The sequence below is a fragment of the Cajanus cajan genome, chromosome 9, assembly GCF_000230855.2.
Source record: "Cajanus cajan strain Asha chromosome 9, NIPB_CcT2T_4, whole genome shotgun sequence".
In the NCBI taxonomy this organism is placed as follows: Eukaryota; Viridiplantae; Streptophyta; class Magnoliopsida; order Fabales; family Fabaceae; genus Cajanus; species Cajanus cajan.
This window is the reverse complement of record NC_138525.1, coordinates 15,572,293-15,590,271: the sequence shown is the minus strand read 5'-3', so window position 1 is coordinate 15,590,271 and position 17,979 is coordinate 15,572,293. Positions and strand designations below refer to the sequence as shown.

The following is a 17,979-nucleotide window of genomic DNA, read 5'->3' as shown; positions in this document are numbered from 1 at the left end:
TGGGAAGGTAGTACCGTTCATGAGCATGTCATTATTTTTTGTTTAATTTTAAATAACATATTAATAAGTGGTTCAATATTTTTTTATTTTAAAAATTAAAAGGATCAAATTTATTATAAAAAAATTTTGGAAGATTAAAATTGTACATTTATAAAATTATTGGATAAAAGTGACTTTTAACCAAACTTTTTATTGGTTAAAGAGCTCTAGTTATTTAATGAGAACTACCATTAGAGAACTTTTGAGAAGATAAAAATAAAGAATAATATTTCTCTTTGATGCCTTTACATGGAAGAATCTAACATTAAATAACTCACTCAATGAAGAACAGCCACACATGATACATGTATCATCATTCAATTTTTGGAAATTAAAATAAAAACAAAATAACAATGAATAATATTCTTAGTCCAATCTATTAAATCCTTTAACCATTTATTTTATTATTTTTTTAGCTTAGAGCCCATCCTAATATAAAGTGTATCTGTCCAATCTTCAACATCTTTTATGTTTATCAATTATCATTCAATTTACTTGTATGTAAAATTTGGCCACAATGCTCAACTTTTAGCTCAAAGAATGTGTTTGCTAAGTCACTCTAATAACTTGTAAACTGATTGATCAAACTTTACAAATAAATTAGCTTACAAAAATGACCTACAAATAAATTAACTTTTATCTTCTAATTCTTAAAATTCATTAAGAATTGTTGGCATGTTAAAACGTTTAACCTTGACATTTATTAAGTTCATTATCGAGGCATGTCCGTCTTTTAGCTCTTAAACATAAACATCTTATGTAAACACTAAACTAAACATTGACTATGATGTGTATAATTGGGGAGTTTGTGAATGAGTTTGTCATTCCTAATGAGGACGATGAGGAGGAAAGAGAGGCAAGAAAAGTGTTTGCTACTTAACGTGCCAAAATCGTCATTGTTGAAGATGTTTCTGTGATCATTGAGGGGGGCGATGTCGCAATTGAGCCAACTATTGAGTAGGTAATGGTGTAAGTTCTCATTGTTGAGGAAGATTTTGTGGCTGAATCGGCGGTTAACCAAGTGCCAAGCGAGGAGGTTGTTGATTATGACATTGTTGTGAAGAATGTGGAAGAACAGATGGTAGATGACTTCCTTGTTTGAGTATTTTTTTCTTCGGTGTAAACAATATTTGTTTCTTTTGAACAATCTTTATTTCATGTGTTGATTAATTCTTTTAATTTCACATGTTTTTCGTGCAATACTGTTATATGTTTAATTAACTTGTATTTGTTTTGTGTTTGAAGTATTTAACTCACCATTATTAATGTTTGAGGGTTTGAAAGCTCATAAAATTGATTAGCTTGTAATCATTTAATGCTTGAGAGCTTAGAAGCTCATAAAATTAATTAACAAGCTCTGAAGCTCATAAAATTGATTAACTCGTAATCGCTTAATGCTTGAGAGCTCGAAAGCCCATGTGATCATTTTAAATGTTAGGGTGATTAGCTGATGATCTTAGATAGTTGTGATCAAATTGGTGACGTTGTTAGCTTGTGACCTTGATCAACTCATGATTGAATTGACGACGTGGTTAGCTTGTGATCTTAGTCAATTACTGATCAATAGGCTACATAGTTAACTTGTGATTTAATTAACTAGCAACATGGTCAACTTGTGATCTAATTGGTGATGTGGTTAGTTTGTAACCTTCATCAACTTGTGATCTAATTGACGACGTGGCAAGAATTGTATGAAAATTATTGCAAATATTGAAAAGAAAAGGAATTTCAATTATATGTCATTTAAAATCCTTACATGTTAAGTGCCTCATTAAAATCTCTTTAACCAACACCCTTTCTTTTTTTACGGGAGAAAAGATCAAGGTAGGAAAAAGAGTACACAACCTTACTACATGAGTTTAGCTGAAATAGTACTTCAGGTGGGTAGTATTCCATGTTTTAGGGATGACTTACCTCCTAGTTCTTCAAGTTAGTATGCTTCATTGTTTAGGCTTTTAGTGATGCAAAAGGGGCCTCCTTAGGTGGGGGCGAGTTTACTTGCCTATTTCTTTGGTTGTGTCTCTTGATTAGCTCGCTAGACAAGGTCGACGCTTGGTTGGAAAGATCTTGGTTTTAGCTTGGATTTGTAGCGACAAGCAACTCATTATTTGCATATTGCCTCATTGTTTCTCACCTCCTCTATGACTTCCTCAACAAGGTCGAACTCTACATTCATGTCATTGTTAGTGTTTTGCTAAAACTGAAATCATCTATAAGAAGGTTCACCAAGTTCAATTAGTATTATGGTGTCTGCTTCAAATGCAAGGCAAAAGGGGGTAGCATGTTACGTAGTTCTTCAAACCATGTTCCCTTGGTGGTATCATGGCGTCTTTGGGGATACTACTTATCAAGTCAGACACATGATACTAGTTGAACATGGCATATACACCATGAAAAACATGTTCCTTTGGCATAGACACCAAAACAAGCCAATGTTTGCCATACATTTGGTGCTCCAAATGTTCCCTTTGGTGGTATCTTTCGGTTAGGCACAACCACCTTTATTTTTGCTCCAAATGTATGCCCAGAGAATGCTAGACAACTCTTCCACCCATGTTTCCTTGGTGGGTTCGATGCTCTTCTTGAGTTAGTTTAAGATGATTTTGTTGGTTGTCTCGACCTAACCATTGGCTTGTGAGTGTTCGATTGATGACACTTAGTATTGATCTCTGAATATATATCATGGTGTTTAGACAAAAATATTATGCTAGATAATGTGATATTGAAATTCTAGGAGATACCTAGTGCGAATGTGATCTTGTAAGCATTTGTAGATAAGTCTGTCTAGGGTTTTGCTTTGTGATGCTAATGGGCCCAATAGGGACAAGTAGGGGGTCAACTCGGTTAGGTCGAGTTCGATGCAAGGTCAACTAAGTTAGACTAAGCTGACCGATACAATTCTCAACACACATCTTAAACATGATATCAAATCAAGTAAACCTATAATTAATTTTGACTAGAATCAATTTTATAAAGTTCACTCAAATACATAAAGTGTGTTTAGGAAGATATTTGAAGAGCTTATAAACTCTTTTGACTAACTTATAACCTAGTTTAACAAAAATAAATTTGTTTGGTATTAGAGTTTATTTTAGGAGCTTATAGTTTATTTTCATAAGTTAATTGAAATAACTTATAATTTATAAACTATTTTCCCTTTCTTTTTTATTTTCATTAATTTACTTTGAATTTTTTTTCTCTCTTTTAAATTTAGAAATGATTTTACTTGTTATTCTCTCGCTCCTATTCTTAAATAAATAAATATAATTTTACATTATCTAACTAACTTATTAGCTAATCTTACTAAATGTTTTAATTTAATCAATTAACTTATAAGTTTGCGACTTTTAACTTATAAATTATAATCTTTTAGTTAACTTATAAACGTTCAAACACACTCTTCCTATCAAATGTCTTGCAGTGAATTTAAATCAACAACCCTCATCTTACGGCAATATATAGGATGAAAGTCAAAACAATAAATTGAGTTGGGATGAAAAAAAATTTCTATGTCAGTTATGTCGCTGTTAGTACGTAGATGTGTTTGCGACTGGGGAGCATCATGCATTAGACATAAGCATGGTGTGTAATGCTTTAATAAGAAAATAAAATTAATTGGGGAATTCTTAAGTAGATATTGGTCATGGTAATTACTCAAATCAACGTTAAGTACTCATCTATAAATAACTAACAAGTATTTTATGTATTAAACGAATTTTTTCACATGTAACAAAAAAAAACAAATATAAAAATATATCAAGTTAGAAAAAGTTAGTATCTTTTACATAAACTAATCTACTGTGATTTTGAATTTTTTAAGATAAACATTTTTAATTAGTGTCTAGCCACGTCTTTTACTTTCTTTTAAGGTTATATGTGGAGACACTACAAGAAATGTTACATATAGTGACATATAAAAAATGTCACTATAAGTACAATATATGTACATACATGTCTATTTAACATATAATTACACACAATTTTAGTGTTGATTTTGAATGAGATTTAATAATATATTTTGTGTGTCACTATAGTCTATACCCACACTTTTTAATAATATACCAACATATATATTGTAGTTATTGTGTAGGTAAAGTAATTTTTAGTGACATGTATAATGTCACTATAGGGTGACTATATGACAATTTTGTTGTAGTGAAAGTCAATAAAATTATAAAAATATTTAAGGAACGTCATTTAATTTATTAATAATAAAAAATATAAATTAAGCATAAAAGTAAATGTATTTGAATTTTTTAATGATAAAATAGATAATTAACAAACCATTATTTTAATGATAATTTATACATATTTTATCATTTAAAAATATTTTGTGGTAAGAATAAATACACATTCCAGTAAAAAATTGTCCTATGCATGAAAGGCAAGGGCAAAAATGTCTTTGAAAAATAAAAAATGTGTGATTAATAGCTACAAGTTGAATTAATATGGGTTATAAGAATATTAATATTTTTTATAATCATATCATTAGTGTTAACAACTTATTAATTTTATTGATGATTAATTTCTATCGTGGAGAATTTCTTTTCTTTTAACCATGATTTTTCTTTTTTGTGTTTACAAGAGATGGTTCCTTAAGAATAGTAACATGAATGTCATTTGATTTAATAGTCCATTGATATCGGTGTTATTTATACCCAAAACGTATTTTTTATAATATTTTTACACGTATTGAGTATTAACACTCCACGTCACAATCACATTGAACAAAAAGTATTTTTGGTGGTTTTGATGATGAAGTTGACCGGGGAGCCTTGACTTGCACTATTCATGGATTAACAATAATAGAGGATAAATAATCAAAGGAAGACATTGACCAAAAGGAATGATATTTTTTAAAGAAGATAAGTAAGAAATGGACCAAGGAAGCTTCAAGGTAGAGACACGACAGCGACATGTGCGAATTTGCTGAACTCAAAAACGTTTCCATGAATGGGTTGCTTTCAGTTTTTGTTTCTTTTGTTTCTCTTAACGCGTTTTCGTGTATCAATCTAGCAGCGTGTTTGGATGAGCGTTGCATCATGCTAACGCACGTATTTTTTTCAAAAAATATAATTCCTCTATTTAAATAAATGTTTGGTTTTTTCTTCTTTACACAATTTCAAGGGTGAAAATCAATTTTACCTGAAACTGATAAAAATAGTTTCTGCGTTTAGAAAATTGATTTTGATAAATCAATTCTTAAAACGCAACACCAAACACGTGCCAGAACTGGTCGCACATGTACAACGGACATGTACATAGGTAATCATGGTGGCCTCAAAATTCCACCATTTTGGTCCCAACTTTCCACATCAAAATGGAAAAAGCATCTCCTTTTGGAAATCTATCCGTCCATTTTCATTTTTTTCTAGCCACCTTAATATATAACATGATATAATATTATTGGAAAGTTTTTTTGTCAACTAACTCAACTAAATAGTAACTAAATTGGGGTTATCACTAGCTACCACGAATATTAATTCTTGGAAATTTGAAGTAACAAGGGTTATGGTACCTAGCACTAGTGAAAAGATAGTGCCACGATTTTCACCATCACTTCTGGAAAAAGAAAATTTTCCTTTTCATAATTGAGGCTATGAACAAGTATATACAACGAATTGTGAACAACAACATCACAATAACGTATCACTCTTGAAGCCAATCCAGATCAAAGTACTGTTCTGATACTTGAATATGGAGATTTGGCTTGGCCATCTCAACATCTCTCCACATCCCATATACTTCCTCATCACAAATTACAAGCTGCAGAGATTGCAATGACACTGCAGATTTTGGTAAATACCTAATCATGGGGCACTCCCTCATGTCAATCTTCTCCAAGCTTACTAATCTACCAATCTCGTTAGGGAAGCATGTGAGGTTAACACATTGAGAAATATCAATATACTTCAATCTCTTCATGTCACACATGCTAGTGGGAAGTGTTTCTAGATTTGGACAAGCATATAAACGGAGGATCTCTAGGGATCTTAGTTTGCCAAATTCATCTGGCAGTTGGGTCAAATTGTGGCAGTTCGTGAGACTCAAGTTCTGGAGTGACTTCATTCCACAAATGCTTGAGGGAATGTGAGTTAGATCATCACAGTGATCAAGGGTGAGCTCAGAGAGGTTAGGGAACTCTTTCCCATCCAAACTGTTGTTAATCTTGCAGAGAACTATAAACAATTTGCCCAAGTTTTTCAAGACAGTGCCTGATAACTGAGGGATGGAAACCTTTTCAAGCCACAAACTCCTCAAGTTGGTCAAATTCCTAAAAACTGAAACATTATGAAGGCGAGCGTATGAGGTACTGTAGTTTATTATTATCAATGCCCTCAAATTTGGCATTCTATTCATGAAGGGAGGTAAAAAGTAATCACTGGATGCAAAATTGATAATCAACACTTCAGCCTTGGGGAAATCCAGTTCAAACCAGTCCATTTCGGTCATTTCACCTGCAATGTGAAATTCATCACATAGATAAGTCACAGAACAAGAAAAATGATCATCAATAAAGTATTGGTATATAGATATATATGTATATACCTGTGTTGATTGAAACAATCTGAGCTTCAAAGGGTTGGTCCTTGCATCTTGACCACTCTCTAGGGAGAAGTCCATTTTCTTCTCGTTTTGGCATAACTAGCCTTCGGTGTTCATGGATGCTGCCACGTTTGCTCAAAATAAGAGCAAGGTCCCTCAGTATATCATGTTGAGTGACAGAAATCTCGAAGCAACTGCTATACATACCACCGGCACTGAAAATCAAAATGTCCAAAAGGGTATTAGAATAAGAGAAAACTGTTGGTGTAAAACAGCTCTACTTTGTCATTTAATCACAAACTACTATGTATGGTAAATTCGTTAAGTTTTACAATAACTACCTTAAAATTCATACAAGCAATTGTTTTTGATTGGTTAATAATATACTTATTACATAGACAATGTACGATCATTAAACCTTAGAATAGTGCTCTTATCGAGAGAGGAATGAAAAAGAATAAACAGATTAAATAAGTTGAAAGGAAATTCTAAGTTTGCAATTTGCATACCGTGCCTCTTTCACTAAGGTAAGAAGGTTCTTGTTTGATAGCTCCACCACAATGGCATAAGCTTCCGTTTCGTGAATGTCATGGATTTCAACCCACATGTTGATTAGAACTTCAAGAGGAATCTTTCTATCCTCAGGAAAAGAGCACAGGTCCAAGAAACACTCCTTGATCTTTTCTGGCAGGTAGTTAGTACTGATTGCCATTCTATCAATCAGATTGATTTCATAGGATTCACCAATGCTTTGACCTTGAGATAGCTTGGTTTTAACACTCAACCAAAACATTTCATTCTGGTCGCGCAAAGAAGCTCCAATCACCTTCAGAGCCAGTGGAAGCTTTCCACACTCAGCCACAACCTGTTTGCCATTGGATACAAACACAAAACAGGAGAGAATGTAAGCAAGTAGCATAGGATTTTAGGTTGCTCACTCAATCAACGTGTAGGGACAAAAAGTTTGTTCAGGTAAACTTCTCCATAAGCATCCTTAAAGAAAAAAATAGAAAGGAAAGAGCTTCTTTACGACGAAATTTATATCATTTTTCCTTTCTATTTTTCTCACCTAAAAGTACTTGTGGAGAAGTTTACTCACACAAGCAAAGTTAAGAACTTCAATTCAAACAATTACCTGCTTGACCAAATTCACATTAGCACCCAAAGGAATAGATTTCTGTCCAAAGGCATGGTGACAGAACAAAGTGAGTGCATCCTCTTCACCCAACAATTCCACCTGATAAGTGGTGTTAAAAATTGTTGGGAATTTGAATCTGGACACCACAAGGAATTTGCAGCCAGGAATTTTCCACACAAGCTGCTCCAGCACGGAGAGAGACCACACATCATCAAGAACAACCAGAACTTGAGCTTCCCCTTTGCACTCAAACTGCGGCATACATTGCGGAACCACATAATTGCCATGAAAACCTTGGCTCCCCATGATGTGTCCCCAGATCCTCGCTCTCAGCTGCTCCACATTTGGAGACTGCGACACAGTCAGAAACAAGATTCTCTCCTTGAAATAACCTGCAAAAACCAACCATTACACTCTTCAACATTGAAACCCTGTCTCACAAATATAAATCAAACAAGAAATGCATCCACTTATTATAAGTTACAAGTTACAACACTGCAACCTTGTCACAATCAATGGTTCACCCATTAAACACCAAACTTAAATACACATAAAACAATGAAGGTTTTGTTAGTCACCATTAAACATGAAACTAGCATGATCCTTCACCCCGTGAGGCAAACATAACCTCCCTCAAACTTAAAAAAAATTCACAACCACATTTTTTTTCTTTACAATATTAAGTATTGCAATGAAAGTGTGACCTCAATTTTATTTTTCACCATATCACATGTATTTTCAAAGAGACACAATCTTGCTAAGTGTTTAATAGTTAATACAGTTACATCTTGTTAAACTTTTTTGTATACATTAAACTTTCGGTCGTGATTTCATGCTTAGCGCGAAAATCAAACTCGTTTTTAGTTAAAGTCTTAAAAATCAAAAGTGAGTGTGGTAGTTTTGAAAGATGATGATGGATTGGTGAACTTACATCGAACATGGTCATCTCTGCAGAGCTCTCGAGCGAGGGTGGTTTTCCCGGACCCACCAATCCCACAAATCCCGACAACCGAAACATCATTTCTCATGAAAATCATCTCCAAAACCTTGTTCTTCCCGAAATCCAACCCAACCCCGAAACTATTATTCCCATTACACCCCTCCACCCACGTCTCATCCTCCTGCATACTCCTCACAGCCTCCTCCACCCACCCGCCGCCGTTGACGCCGATCTTCATCTCCCCGAGGAAGCGCTCCATCCTCCGGTTCGAGGCCTCCACCCGGTCGAACCGCTCCGCCATCTCAAACCGCGCATGGTGCACGTCGGCGAGTATGTGCGCCTGCATGGGAACCTGCAGGAAATTCGTGACGTGCTTCTCGAGCTTCTCCATTTTCTTAGCCAGCTGGAAGTTGCGGTAGACGTTCCAGCGCGAGGAGGAGAGGGCCTGGTGCGAGAGCTCCACGCCGGACCGGAGAATCTCCGAGAGGCGGTCCAGCTGCGACTGCCGCGGCGCCGGCAGCTCCACGCCGGAGTATTTTATCTCCTCGATCATCGGAAGGATCTCCCTGATGTAGGTTATTAACTGCTCCGCGCTCGACTTGCACCGGAGGGCTTTGCGGGTAATCGTTACCAGCATTTTCCATAAGTCGGAGGCGATCTCGCCGGTGAAGAGCTCCGTCAGGGCCATGGTCGTTAAAATCCCACTTATATCCTATACTTTGCCGCTGTTCCTGCCTGATCTGGGACTTAGAGTTTCTCTGCCATTTACTCCCCCGCGAGGTCGACTACTGCTACTTTGGCTATGGCTATGGCTATGGTTGTCCGTTTTTTTTTCTCTCTTGGTATTATAGGAGTCAGCACTTTAGGTGGTGGCTTTGGGAAATGACGAGAATACCCTTTCTGTGCTAATCATGGTTCCTCATGCAACTCCCTCTGCCATATCACTGTCACATCACCTCTGATCCACTTTATGAGTTGTTTAAATTTTAGTAGAGTTGTTTCTACAAGTAACTCTGCTAAAATTTAAGTAACTCATAAAGTGAGCCAGAGCTAATTTAGCAGTGATGTGACAGAGAGGTTGTTTATAAGCAACCTGGTTGGAGATGCTCTTAGTACTGCCTCAGTGGCACACGTGACGTGACGGACTTTGGTTGGACGCCACGCCATCATTCATTTCAGATCGTTGGATATGGGAAGTGGGAACACAGATTCAACTATCAGGATTCAGGACCAAGTGTTAGCTTTCGTAGTTTGTCGGGTTAGTAGAAAAATATGTGTTTAATAAATAAATATTATTTTTAATCCTTCATGTGTTGTTATCAAAATCAAAATCAACAAGAAATATTGATTTTTGCAACCTTTAGATATTGATGGCTACAAAATGAACTGCATAGGGTCTCATCCGTCCCTTCTTATTGCATTTTTTTTCTTTTTTTTGGAAAAGGGATGTTACTACTTACTTCAGTAGTCTAAACTCTAAAGTAAAGAAAGACTACGAATTCAAAAGATGTTTATGTTTCTCAATTGAACGAGACACCAGGGGCTCAAATACGTAATTTGTGCCTTTTTCGTGTATTACATGGTACTTACTTGCAATATCGTGATACCAAATTGTTTTGGTAATTTGAGGCTACATGTTTGTTTGGTTTATCATTAGTTGAACGAAAAAATTAAAAAAAATAAAAATTATTTCTTAATTTAGTACATTAAAATGTGTGAGTGTATTAATATAAATAAGTTTTTAGAGACACTCCAATGATTACGATTACGACGGGCGCATTTACTTCAAGTTATGTTATTATATTTATAGAAATACATGAGCAAAAAATGTTTCTCTACATTCATGATAAGGCTACAAATTTTATTTTTGAATACTAAACATTTTTAAAAATAAGATAATTTCCATATTTTCAAAGGATGAGATAGATAAGTTGATTCCTATGACGTGATAATTCGAAAATGAATTTTTATTTATTTTAACTTTTTCATATAAATTTTCGTAGAAATATTCTCATCACTAATCAAATATTTTTTTTAATATATTTAAAATTTTCATTTCATCATTATATTTTCGAGAATATTATTTTTGAGAATAAAAATTATAACTTAAAACCAACGTTTTTCTAAACATTTATCGGTCAATTCTTATTGAAAATTTAAATTTGTTTTCAACAAATTTAACATCAAATACATTAGTTTCTAATAATATATATTTTGATATTAATTCTCAAAACATGTTAATGTTATCTGTATAAAAAAATATATTATCAGGAGATACTGTCATTATAATTTATTTTTAGAATATTTATATGTTTCCTCGTTAATTTATCATCCCATTACAAAATAGTGACATGAAAAATTATCTAATAATGACATGTTATTTTATAGAGGAAGGCATCTTGATGAACTCATTAGTTGCTTTAATTTATTTAAATACGCGTAAGTCTGTTTGTATTGTGGGATTAAAACTGAATAAAGTCACTCACTCGTCAGTCTATTAATATAAGATGCTAACTCATATAATAAATAAACCGTTGGTTGCGTCATCATTTTTCAGTTTTCAATAATCATATATATATATATATATAAATTTATAATAATATATAAAGGAGACTCATTTTCGTGTACATAAATTTTAAGACATTTTTTATTTTTATTTATTATGATAACTGCATAATTTTTTTTATATCTACTACAATATAATCGTGTTGTAATTTTTACATCTCACAATACTAATAAGACACAAAATGTCTGTTTTCACTAATATATAATAATTCTGTTAAGTCTCAAAAGTGTAAGTTATATAAGTTATTTAAAATATATTTAGGTGTAAAAATGTTATGCTTGATAAGTTTTAGTTTTCAAAAAGTATTTTTATATTAAAAAAAATAAAAATATATTTGGATAGATTGGAATTTATTACTGCCACTGGTTACTTGCACTGATTCTGAGAACTTGAGGCATTAGACTTGGCACAGGTTATACTATATGCAGACTAGGAAAAGTCATGCCATGGTTTTTACCATCAGAGGAATTTGATTTTGGAAAAAGATAATTTCCATTTTAATATATATGTACAAGTAGTATCCACAAGGAATTGGAAAATAAAACAACACAATAAATAACATAGACACATATTGGTCACTGACTCACTCTTTAAGCCAGTCCAAATCAAAGTACTGCTCTGATACTTGAATATGCACTTTAGGCTTAGCCTTCTCAACCTCTTTCCAAATCCCAGATACCTCCTCATCACAAATTACAAGCCTTAGAGACTGCAATGACAATGCAGACTTTGGCACATTTCTAATCATGCAGCATTCCCGCATGTCAATTTTCTCCAAGCTTACCAGTCTACCAATCTCTTCAGGGAAGCATGTCAGGTTAACACACTGAGAAATGTCAATATACTTCAATCTCACCATGTCACACATGCTAGGAGGAAGTGTTTTCAGATCAGGACAAGCATATAAACGAAGGATCTCTAGGGATCTTAGTTTGCCTAATTCAACAGGCAATTGAGTCAAATTGTGGCAGTTGGTGAGACTCAAGTTTTGGAGGGACTTCATTCCACATATGCTTGAGGGCAATTGAGTTAGATCATCACAGTGATCAAGTGTGAGCTCAAAGAGATTAGGAAAGGCTTGGGCCAAATCTGCCTCTTTTCCCTCCAAACTGTTATTCATCTTGCACAGGACAATAAATAGTTTCCCCAAGCTTTTCATGGCAATGCCTGATAACTCGGGGGTGAAAACTTTTTCAAGCCAGAGGCTTCTCAAGTTGGACAAATTCTTGAAAACTGACACATTGTGTAGGCAAGCATATGTTGCACTGTAGTTTATTATTATCAATGCCCTCAAATTTGGCATTCTATCAATGAAGGGAGGTAAGAAGTACTCAGTGGATGTGAAATTGATAATCAACACTTCAGCCTTTGGAAATTCCAGATTACACCAGTCTTCTTCCTTCATTTCACCTGCAATGTGAAATTCATCAAAGATGAATGTCATAAGAAGCAAGATAAAACAAAAGAAGATAACATAAAGGGCATTTTAGAGAGGTAGTTTGGCTTTGGCATGTATGCATACCTGTGTGAATTGAAACAATCTGAGCCTCAAGAGGCCTGTGTTTGAATCTCAACCACTCTCTAGGAATTCCATTCTCTCGTTTTGGCATAACTAATCGCCGGCGTTCGTTGGTGCTCGCACGGTTGCTCAAATTGAGGGCCAAGTCTCTCAGCACATCATGTTGAGTAACTGAGATCTCAAAGCAACTACTATACATGCCTCCTGCGCTGGTAGATCAAAACATCAAAGGGGTGTTAGAGTGACCTTATTTCAATTGGTGAAACAAGAAAATTAACCAACGAAGTATGTCAAAATGCTTTTGTAGTTTCATACCGTGCCTCTTTCATCAAGGTGAGGAGATTTTTGTTGGAGAGCTCAACAACAATTGCATAAGCTTCTGTTTCAGGAATATCATGGATTTCAACCCACATATTGATGAGAACATCCAGAGGAATTTTTTTATCCTCAGGAAATGAACACAAGTCCAAGAAGCACTCCTTGATCATCTCTGGCAGGTAGTTGATACTAATTGCCATTCTTTCAATCAGATTGTTTTGATGGGATTCACCAATACTTTGTCCCTGAGAAAGCCTGTTTTTAACACTCATCCAAAACATCTCAGTCTGATCCCTCAAAGAAGCCCCAATCACCTTAAGAGCCAAAGGAAGCCTTCTACACTCAGTCACAACCTATTTGCCATTGCACACAAGAAACAAAAATAAAGTCAATTCCATATACAACACCTTACTTTTCTAGTCTTCAGTTAAAAAGATGTTTTCATTCAAAAACAATTTCTCAACATGAAAACAAACATATGAACATATTTTTCTACAATCACATACAATGTACAATTCCAAACCATTGTTTACCTGCTTGACCAAATTCTCATCAGCAGATAAAGGAATTGATTTGTGTCCAAAAGCATGATGACAGAACAAAGACAAGGCATCCTCTTCACTCAGCAATTCCACTTCATAACTTAACACCGTTTGGAACTTAAACCTGGATACCACAAGAAACTTGCAACCGGGTATTCTACACACAAGCTGCTCCATCACAGAGAGTGTCCACACATCATCCAAAACAATGAGAGTTCGAGTTTCACTTCTGCACTCAAACTGTGGCATCCGCTGCGGAACCACATAATTTTCATCCAACCTCTCGTTGCCCATAATATACCCCCAAATCTTCGTCCTTAAATGCTCCACATTCGGAGACTGCGACACAGTCAAGAACAAAATCCTCTCCCTGAAATAACCTGCCAAGAAGAAGAATATTGTTAAAACTCTCTAAAATAAGCAACTTATAAACAACTTATAGTTAATTACTTTTTTTTTAATAGTTTTATAAAGTTCTTATACTTCAATTTTATTTTATTTTAATTTATGTATATGTTATTTTTCTCCATATAAATAACATTTCATTTTGTTTCTTATAAAAGAGAATAAAAAGGGTCTTTATAAAACTAAAATATAATGTTTTGATTACAGTAATTAAGATGCAAAGTTTACAAAATTATAAAAACTAAAACAATAACTAAACTTTTCATATATTTCAAGATAAAACTCAAATTGAGATAGAAGAAACATCAAAGTTTTAACATCTTTATGATATTATGTCAAACTATACAAGAGAAAAAAAAAAGAAAAAAAACCTCCAATTTGATACATATTCTTCAATTATTGAAATTAAAATTTGATGTGTTACAATGAGGAATTTAAGTAGTTAGTTTTGAATAATATTAATGAAGACGATGAAGTGAACTCACATCTAACTTGATCATCTTTGCAGACCTCTGTAGCAAGAGTGGTCTTCCCGGAGCCACCAATCCCAGAAATCCCAACAACCCAAAGATCCTCCCTTCCGACAACCAGCTCCCTGACCTTACACTTGGCGAAAGCCAAGCCAACGGCGGAGGCGCCGTGAGCAGCGTGGAGGTCGACAGTCCTGACAGCCTCCTCGACCCAGCCCCCGCCGCCGACGCCGATCTTCATGTTCCGAAAGTAGTGCTCCAGGCGGCTGCAGGAGTTGTCGAGGCGGTCGAAGCGCTCGGCCATCTCGAAGCGGACGTGGTGGACGTCGGCCAAGATGTGGGCCTGCATGGGGCCCATCAAGAACTTGGAGACGCTCTTCTCGAGCTTCTCCATTTTGCGGGCCAGGTGGAGGTTGCGGTACACGTTCCAGCGGCTGGAGGAGAGGACCTTGTGGGAGAGGAGCACGCCGGAGCGGAGGAGCTCCGAGAGGCGGTCCAGCTGGGACTGCCGCTGGGCGGGAACCTCCACGCCCGAATATTTTATCTCCTCGATCGTCGGCAGCAGCTCGTTCATGTACGCGATCAGCTGGTCGGCGCTGGCGCGGCAGAGGAGCGACTTCCGGGAGATGCTGATCAGCATCTTCACCAGCTCCGCCGCGATCTCCCCCGCGAAGAAATCGTTCAGAGCCATTCTCTACTCACTATACTACACGCTTCTATCTTCTACCTTATGCTACTACGTCTACGCTTCTTTTTCTTCTTTAATTTCTCCCACTTTCTCTCTACGCTTATTTCGCTCTGCTTTCTTAAACCATTTTCATTGGTGGAAAATTTTGCACACCTCCCTCTATTTCTTTTCTTAATTATAAATAATAAATTATATTTTTTTTAAATATTATGAGAATCTTGGTCTGAATTTGCAACTTGGTCTGATAATATTATGAGAATCTATACTCTTAATTTTATTTTTTATATATTTACTTATATCTAATATTAAATATAATAAGAATTAATTATTTACGGTGTAAAAAACTTTTATATTATCAATTAGATATATTTTTTAATTATGTAATGTCACTATTAAAATAAATGTATTTATAATGACATAACATAATTAAAAGATTATTAGTATAAAAAACTTTTACATCGATAATATATAAGTGATTATTTGTGTGGATCTCTTTTACACCGTAGTTGTCAGAGTCAGTGTCCGGATCTCAAGCTGTCAGAGCACCGCACTGCTACAAGTGTCTGTGATGCTGTTTCCGGTCATCTTCCGAAATCTTTGAGGAAGGGATGTTTTTATTCCCTAAACAATGAATAATTGGCACGTGCCATGCTAATTTGGGGATAAAATTCCTTCATGTTTCAAAGCTAACAGTAGGACTAAATTTAATGATTGACACGTGCCATGCTAATTTCGGAATTAATCACGCTCTTCAAATTTAACAAACTAAATTTTAAGACATGTTTATACAATTCTTTTCACGGTTCTAGAAAATTTTGATCGTAACCGTATGTTTGGTAAAGAGAAAACAGATGAAAGAAAAAAGACAGAAAAGAAAAGAAAAAAAAAAGAGAAAAAAATAGAATAAGTGTATAAGTTGTTTGGTAAAGAAAAAAATGAAAGGAAAATAAAATGGAAGTTAAATTTTGATTGATAATTTTATTTTTAAATTATTTTGGTCTTTTATTTTATTTATTAAATTATTAAATTATTTTATTTTTTTAAAATATTTATTTTAATATTTATTTCCTAAATTTGAATTGATTTCATATTTTGAAATAATCATTATTTTTTATTTTGAGATGTGATTTTGAATTATTTTTAACTAATTTAAGACTTAAAATTTCATTTTATTAAATTTATTTATTAGATGAAATTATTGAACATAATTGAAGTTTAAGAAAAAAAGTAATAAATATGATAAAATTATGTAAAAATAAATCTAAAAAAACAATTTAAAAAATCAAAAAATATAATTTCATATATTTTTTTAGTTATTAACTATATATATTTTGACAAATTTTTATATGTTTATTGCCTTTTGAATATCAATTCAATTTTATAAATTTTATATAAATGAATCTAACATTATAATTTTCATATTTTAAAATTAGTAAAAAATTAATTTAAAATCATATTGTAAAATTAAAAATTATTATTATTTTAAAAAAGAAAAATTTAAATATAAAAAATAAAAGATTAAAATAAATATTTGAATAGATAAAAAATTAAAATAAGGATAAAAATATAATTTAACCTATTTAATATTTTTAATACATTATTCCTCATATTTTAAATAAAATTAAATTTATTAATGTTTAACCAATAATTTAAAACACTGACAAGTTATTAATTTGAATAAAATAAAATTAAATATTTTATATTTGAGTTTTTATGAATTAAAAAAAAATAGTTACTAGAAGAAGAGATTTCCCTAAAAATAATCATTAATTTAAAATTAACTATTAATAAAACCAACTAATGCTTCACACTTATATTACAATGAGGGGGGTTGCGGGTAAGGATGATAAAGTGGGCCGTGACCTGCGGGACGATTCATCATTTCAACCTGCCAAGCTTGTCCCGTCAAGCCCACCAATCCACCAAGCTAAATAGCAGGCAAGTCCGCCACAACCCGCCGGCCTGCATATTTTTATTATTTTTTATAATTTAATTATTTTTATGTTTATTTTATTTTGATGTAGAAGATGAGAATGAAGACAATCAAGAAAAAAAAGTAGAGACAACTTCTTCCAAGAGAGCTACTAATATTCTTTAAATAAAAATTCAAAGTTAATTAATTGTATTTGAACTTGTTTTGTGGACTATCAAAAAATTTAGTTTATAAGTAATTTGTAAGTTTATAATTTGATTTTGATTTTGGTGTAAGTGGACTAATTTCTATTTGATTTTGTTCTAAATTTGTAATTTTCTTTTGTTGAACATATATTATGTACAATATGTATGCATTTTTAATTTCTTATGGTTATATTTATTTATTTGTAGCAAAAAAATTTTATTTGAACATAAAATATATATATTTTTTTCCATTTTAAATTTTTTTTTTTGTATGTGGGCTGGCCTGTAACGACCCGACCGATCACTACACACCAACCTCAAAACACCGGAAACACCAGACAGAAAGAGCAAGTATATAATTATAGGGTCTAGAATATAAAAATATACAAAACCTCGATCCGACTAGAGTTAGAGTGTATCAAAACATCCTACCGGCAAAAATACATAACCAACTGCTACACCTAGTAGCTATTACAACAAAATATCAATAAAATATGGCCAGCTCCGCATACCAGCTGCCGACTCACCACGAACCAAACACCTAATCCTGTTCTGCTCCAGTAAATCATACGATCATAGCAGTCCAACCACAAGGAAACAACAAGGGTAAGCTAGTATAAAAAGAACAACATACAGCAAAAATTCTAATAATCAGCACAACTTCAACCGTCAACACAACAACATTCTACT

General features: G+C 33.8%; 2 protein-coding genes across 2 annotated transcripts; both read right to left on the bottom strand.

The window, feature by feature from the left end:
• Window positions 1-5,599: 5,599 nt before the first annotated feature.
• LOC109817413 (putative disease resistance protein At4g33300) lies at window positions 5,600-9,507 on the bottom strand. Its single transcript, XM_020382651.3, has 5 exons — window positions 8,655-9,507; window positions 7,721-8,115; window positions 7,095-7,450; window positions 6,589-6,800; window positions 5,600-6,497 (listed from the first exon to the last, which is right to left on the bottom strand). Exons 1-5 carry the CDS (start codon window positions 9,349-9,351, stop codon window positions 5,689-5,691), a joined length of 2,469 nt encoding a protein of 822 aa, XP_020238240.2. The 5' UTR covers window positions 9,352-9,507; the 3' UTR covers window positions 5,600-5,688.
• A 2,190-nt stretch (window positions 9,508-11,697) lies between these two features.
• LOC109817417 (putative disease resistance protein At5g04720) lies at window positions 11,698-15,319 on the bottom strand. The gene is made up of 5 exons (XM_020382655.2): window positions 14,499-15,319; window positions 13,600-13,988; window positions 13,064-13,419; window positions 12,752-12,957; window positions 11,698-12,639 (listed from the first exon to the last, which is right to left on the bottom strand). The coding sequence occupies exons 1-5, from the start codon at window positions 15,172-15,174 to the stop codon at window positions 11,813-11,815; spliced, it is 2,454 nt and encodes an 817-aa protein (XP_020238244.1). The 5' UTR covers window positions 15,175-15,319; the 3' UTR covers window positions 11,698-11,812.
• Window positions 15,320-17,979: the final 2,660 nt, after the last annotated feature.

What these genes read in the sequence shown, in the direction of transcription:
- LOC109817413 (XM_020382651.3), bottom strand. Translation starts at nt 9,351, where the DNA reads ATGGCCCTGACGGAGCTCTTCACCGGCGAGATCGCCTCCGACTTATGG. An exon ending in CAGAGATGACCATGTTCGAT is followed by an intron (nt 8,116 to 8,654) that starts GTAAGTTCACCA and finishes TGGTTTTTGCAG; the next exon opens with GTTATTTCAAGGAGAGAATC. An exon ending in ACCTTAGTGAAAGAGGCACG is followed by an intron (nt 6,801 to 7,094) that starts GTATGCAAATTG and finishes TTTGATTTTCAG; the next exon opens with TGCCGGTGGTATGTATAGCA.
- LOC109817417 (XM_020382655.2), bottom strand. Translation starts at nt 15,174, where the DNA reads ATGGCTCTGAACGATTTCTTCGCGGGGGAGATCGCGGCGGAGCTGGTG. An exon ending in ATGAGAATTTGGTCAAGCAG is followed by an intron (nt 13,420 to 13,599) that starts GTAAACAATGGT and finishes AATGGCAAATAG; the next exon opens with GTTGTGACTGAGTGTAGAAG. An exon ending in GATTGTTTCAATTCACACAG is followed by an intron (nt 12,640 to 12,751) that starts GTATGCATACAT and finishes TTCACATTGCAG; the next exon opens with GTGAAATGAAGGAAGAAGAC.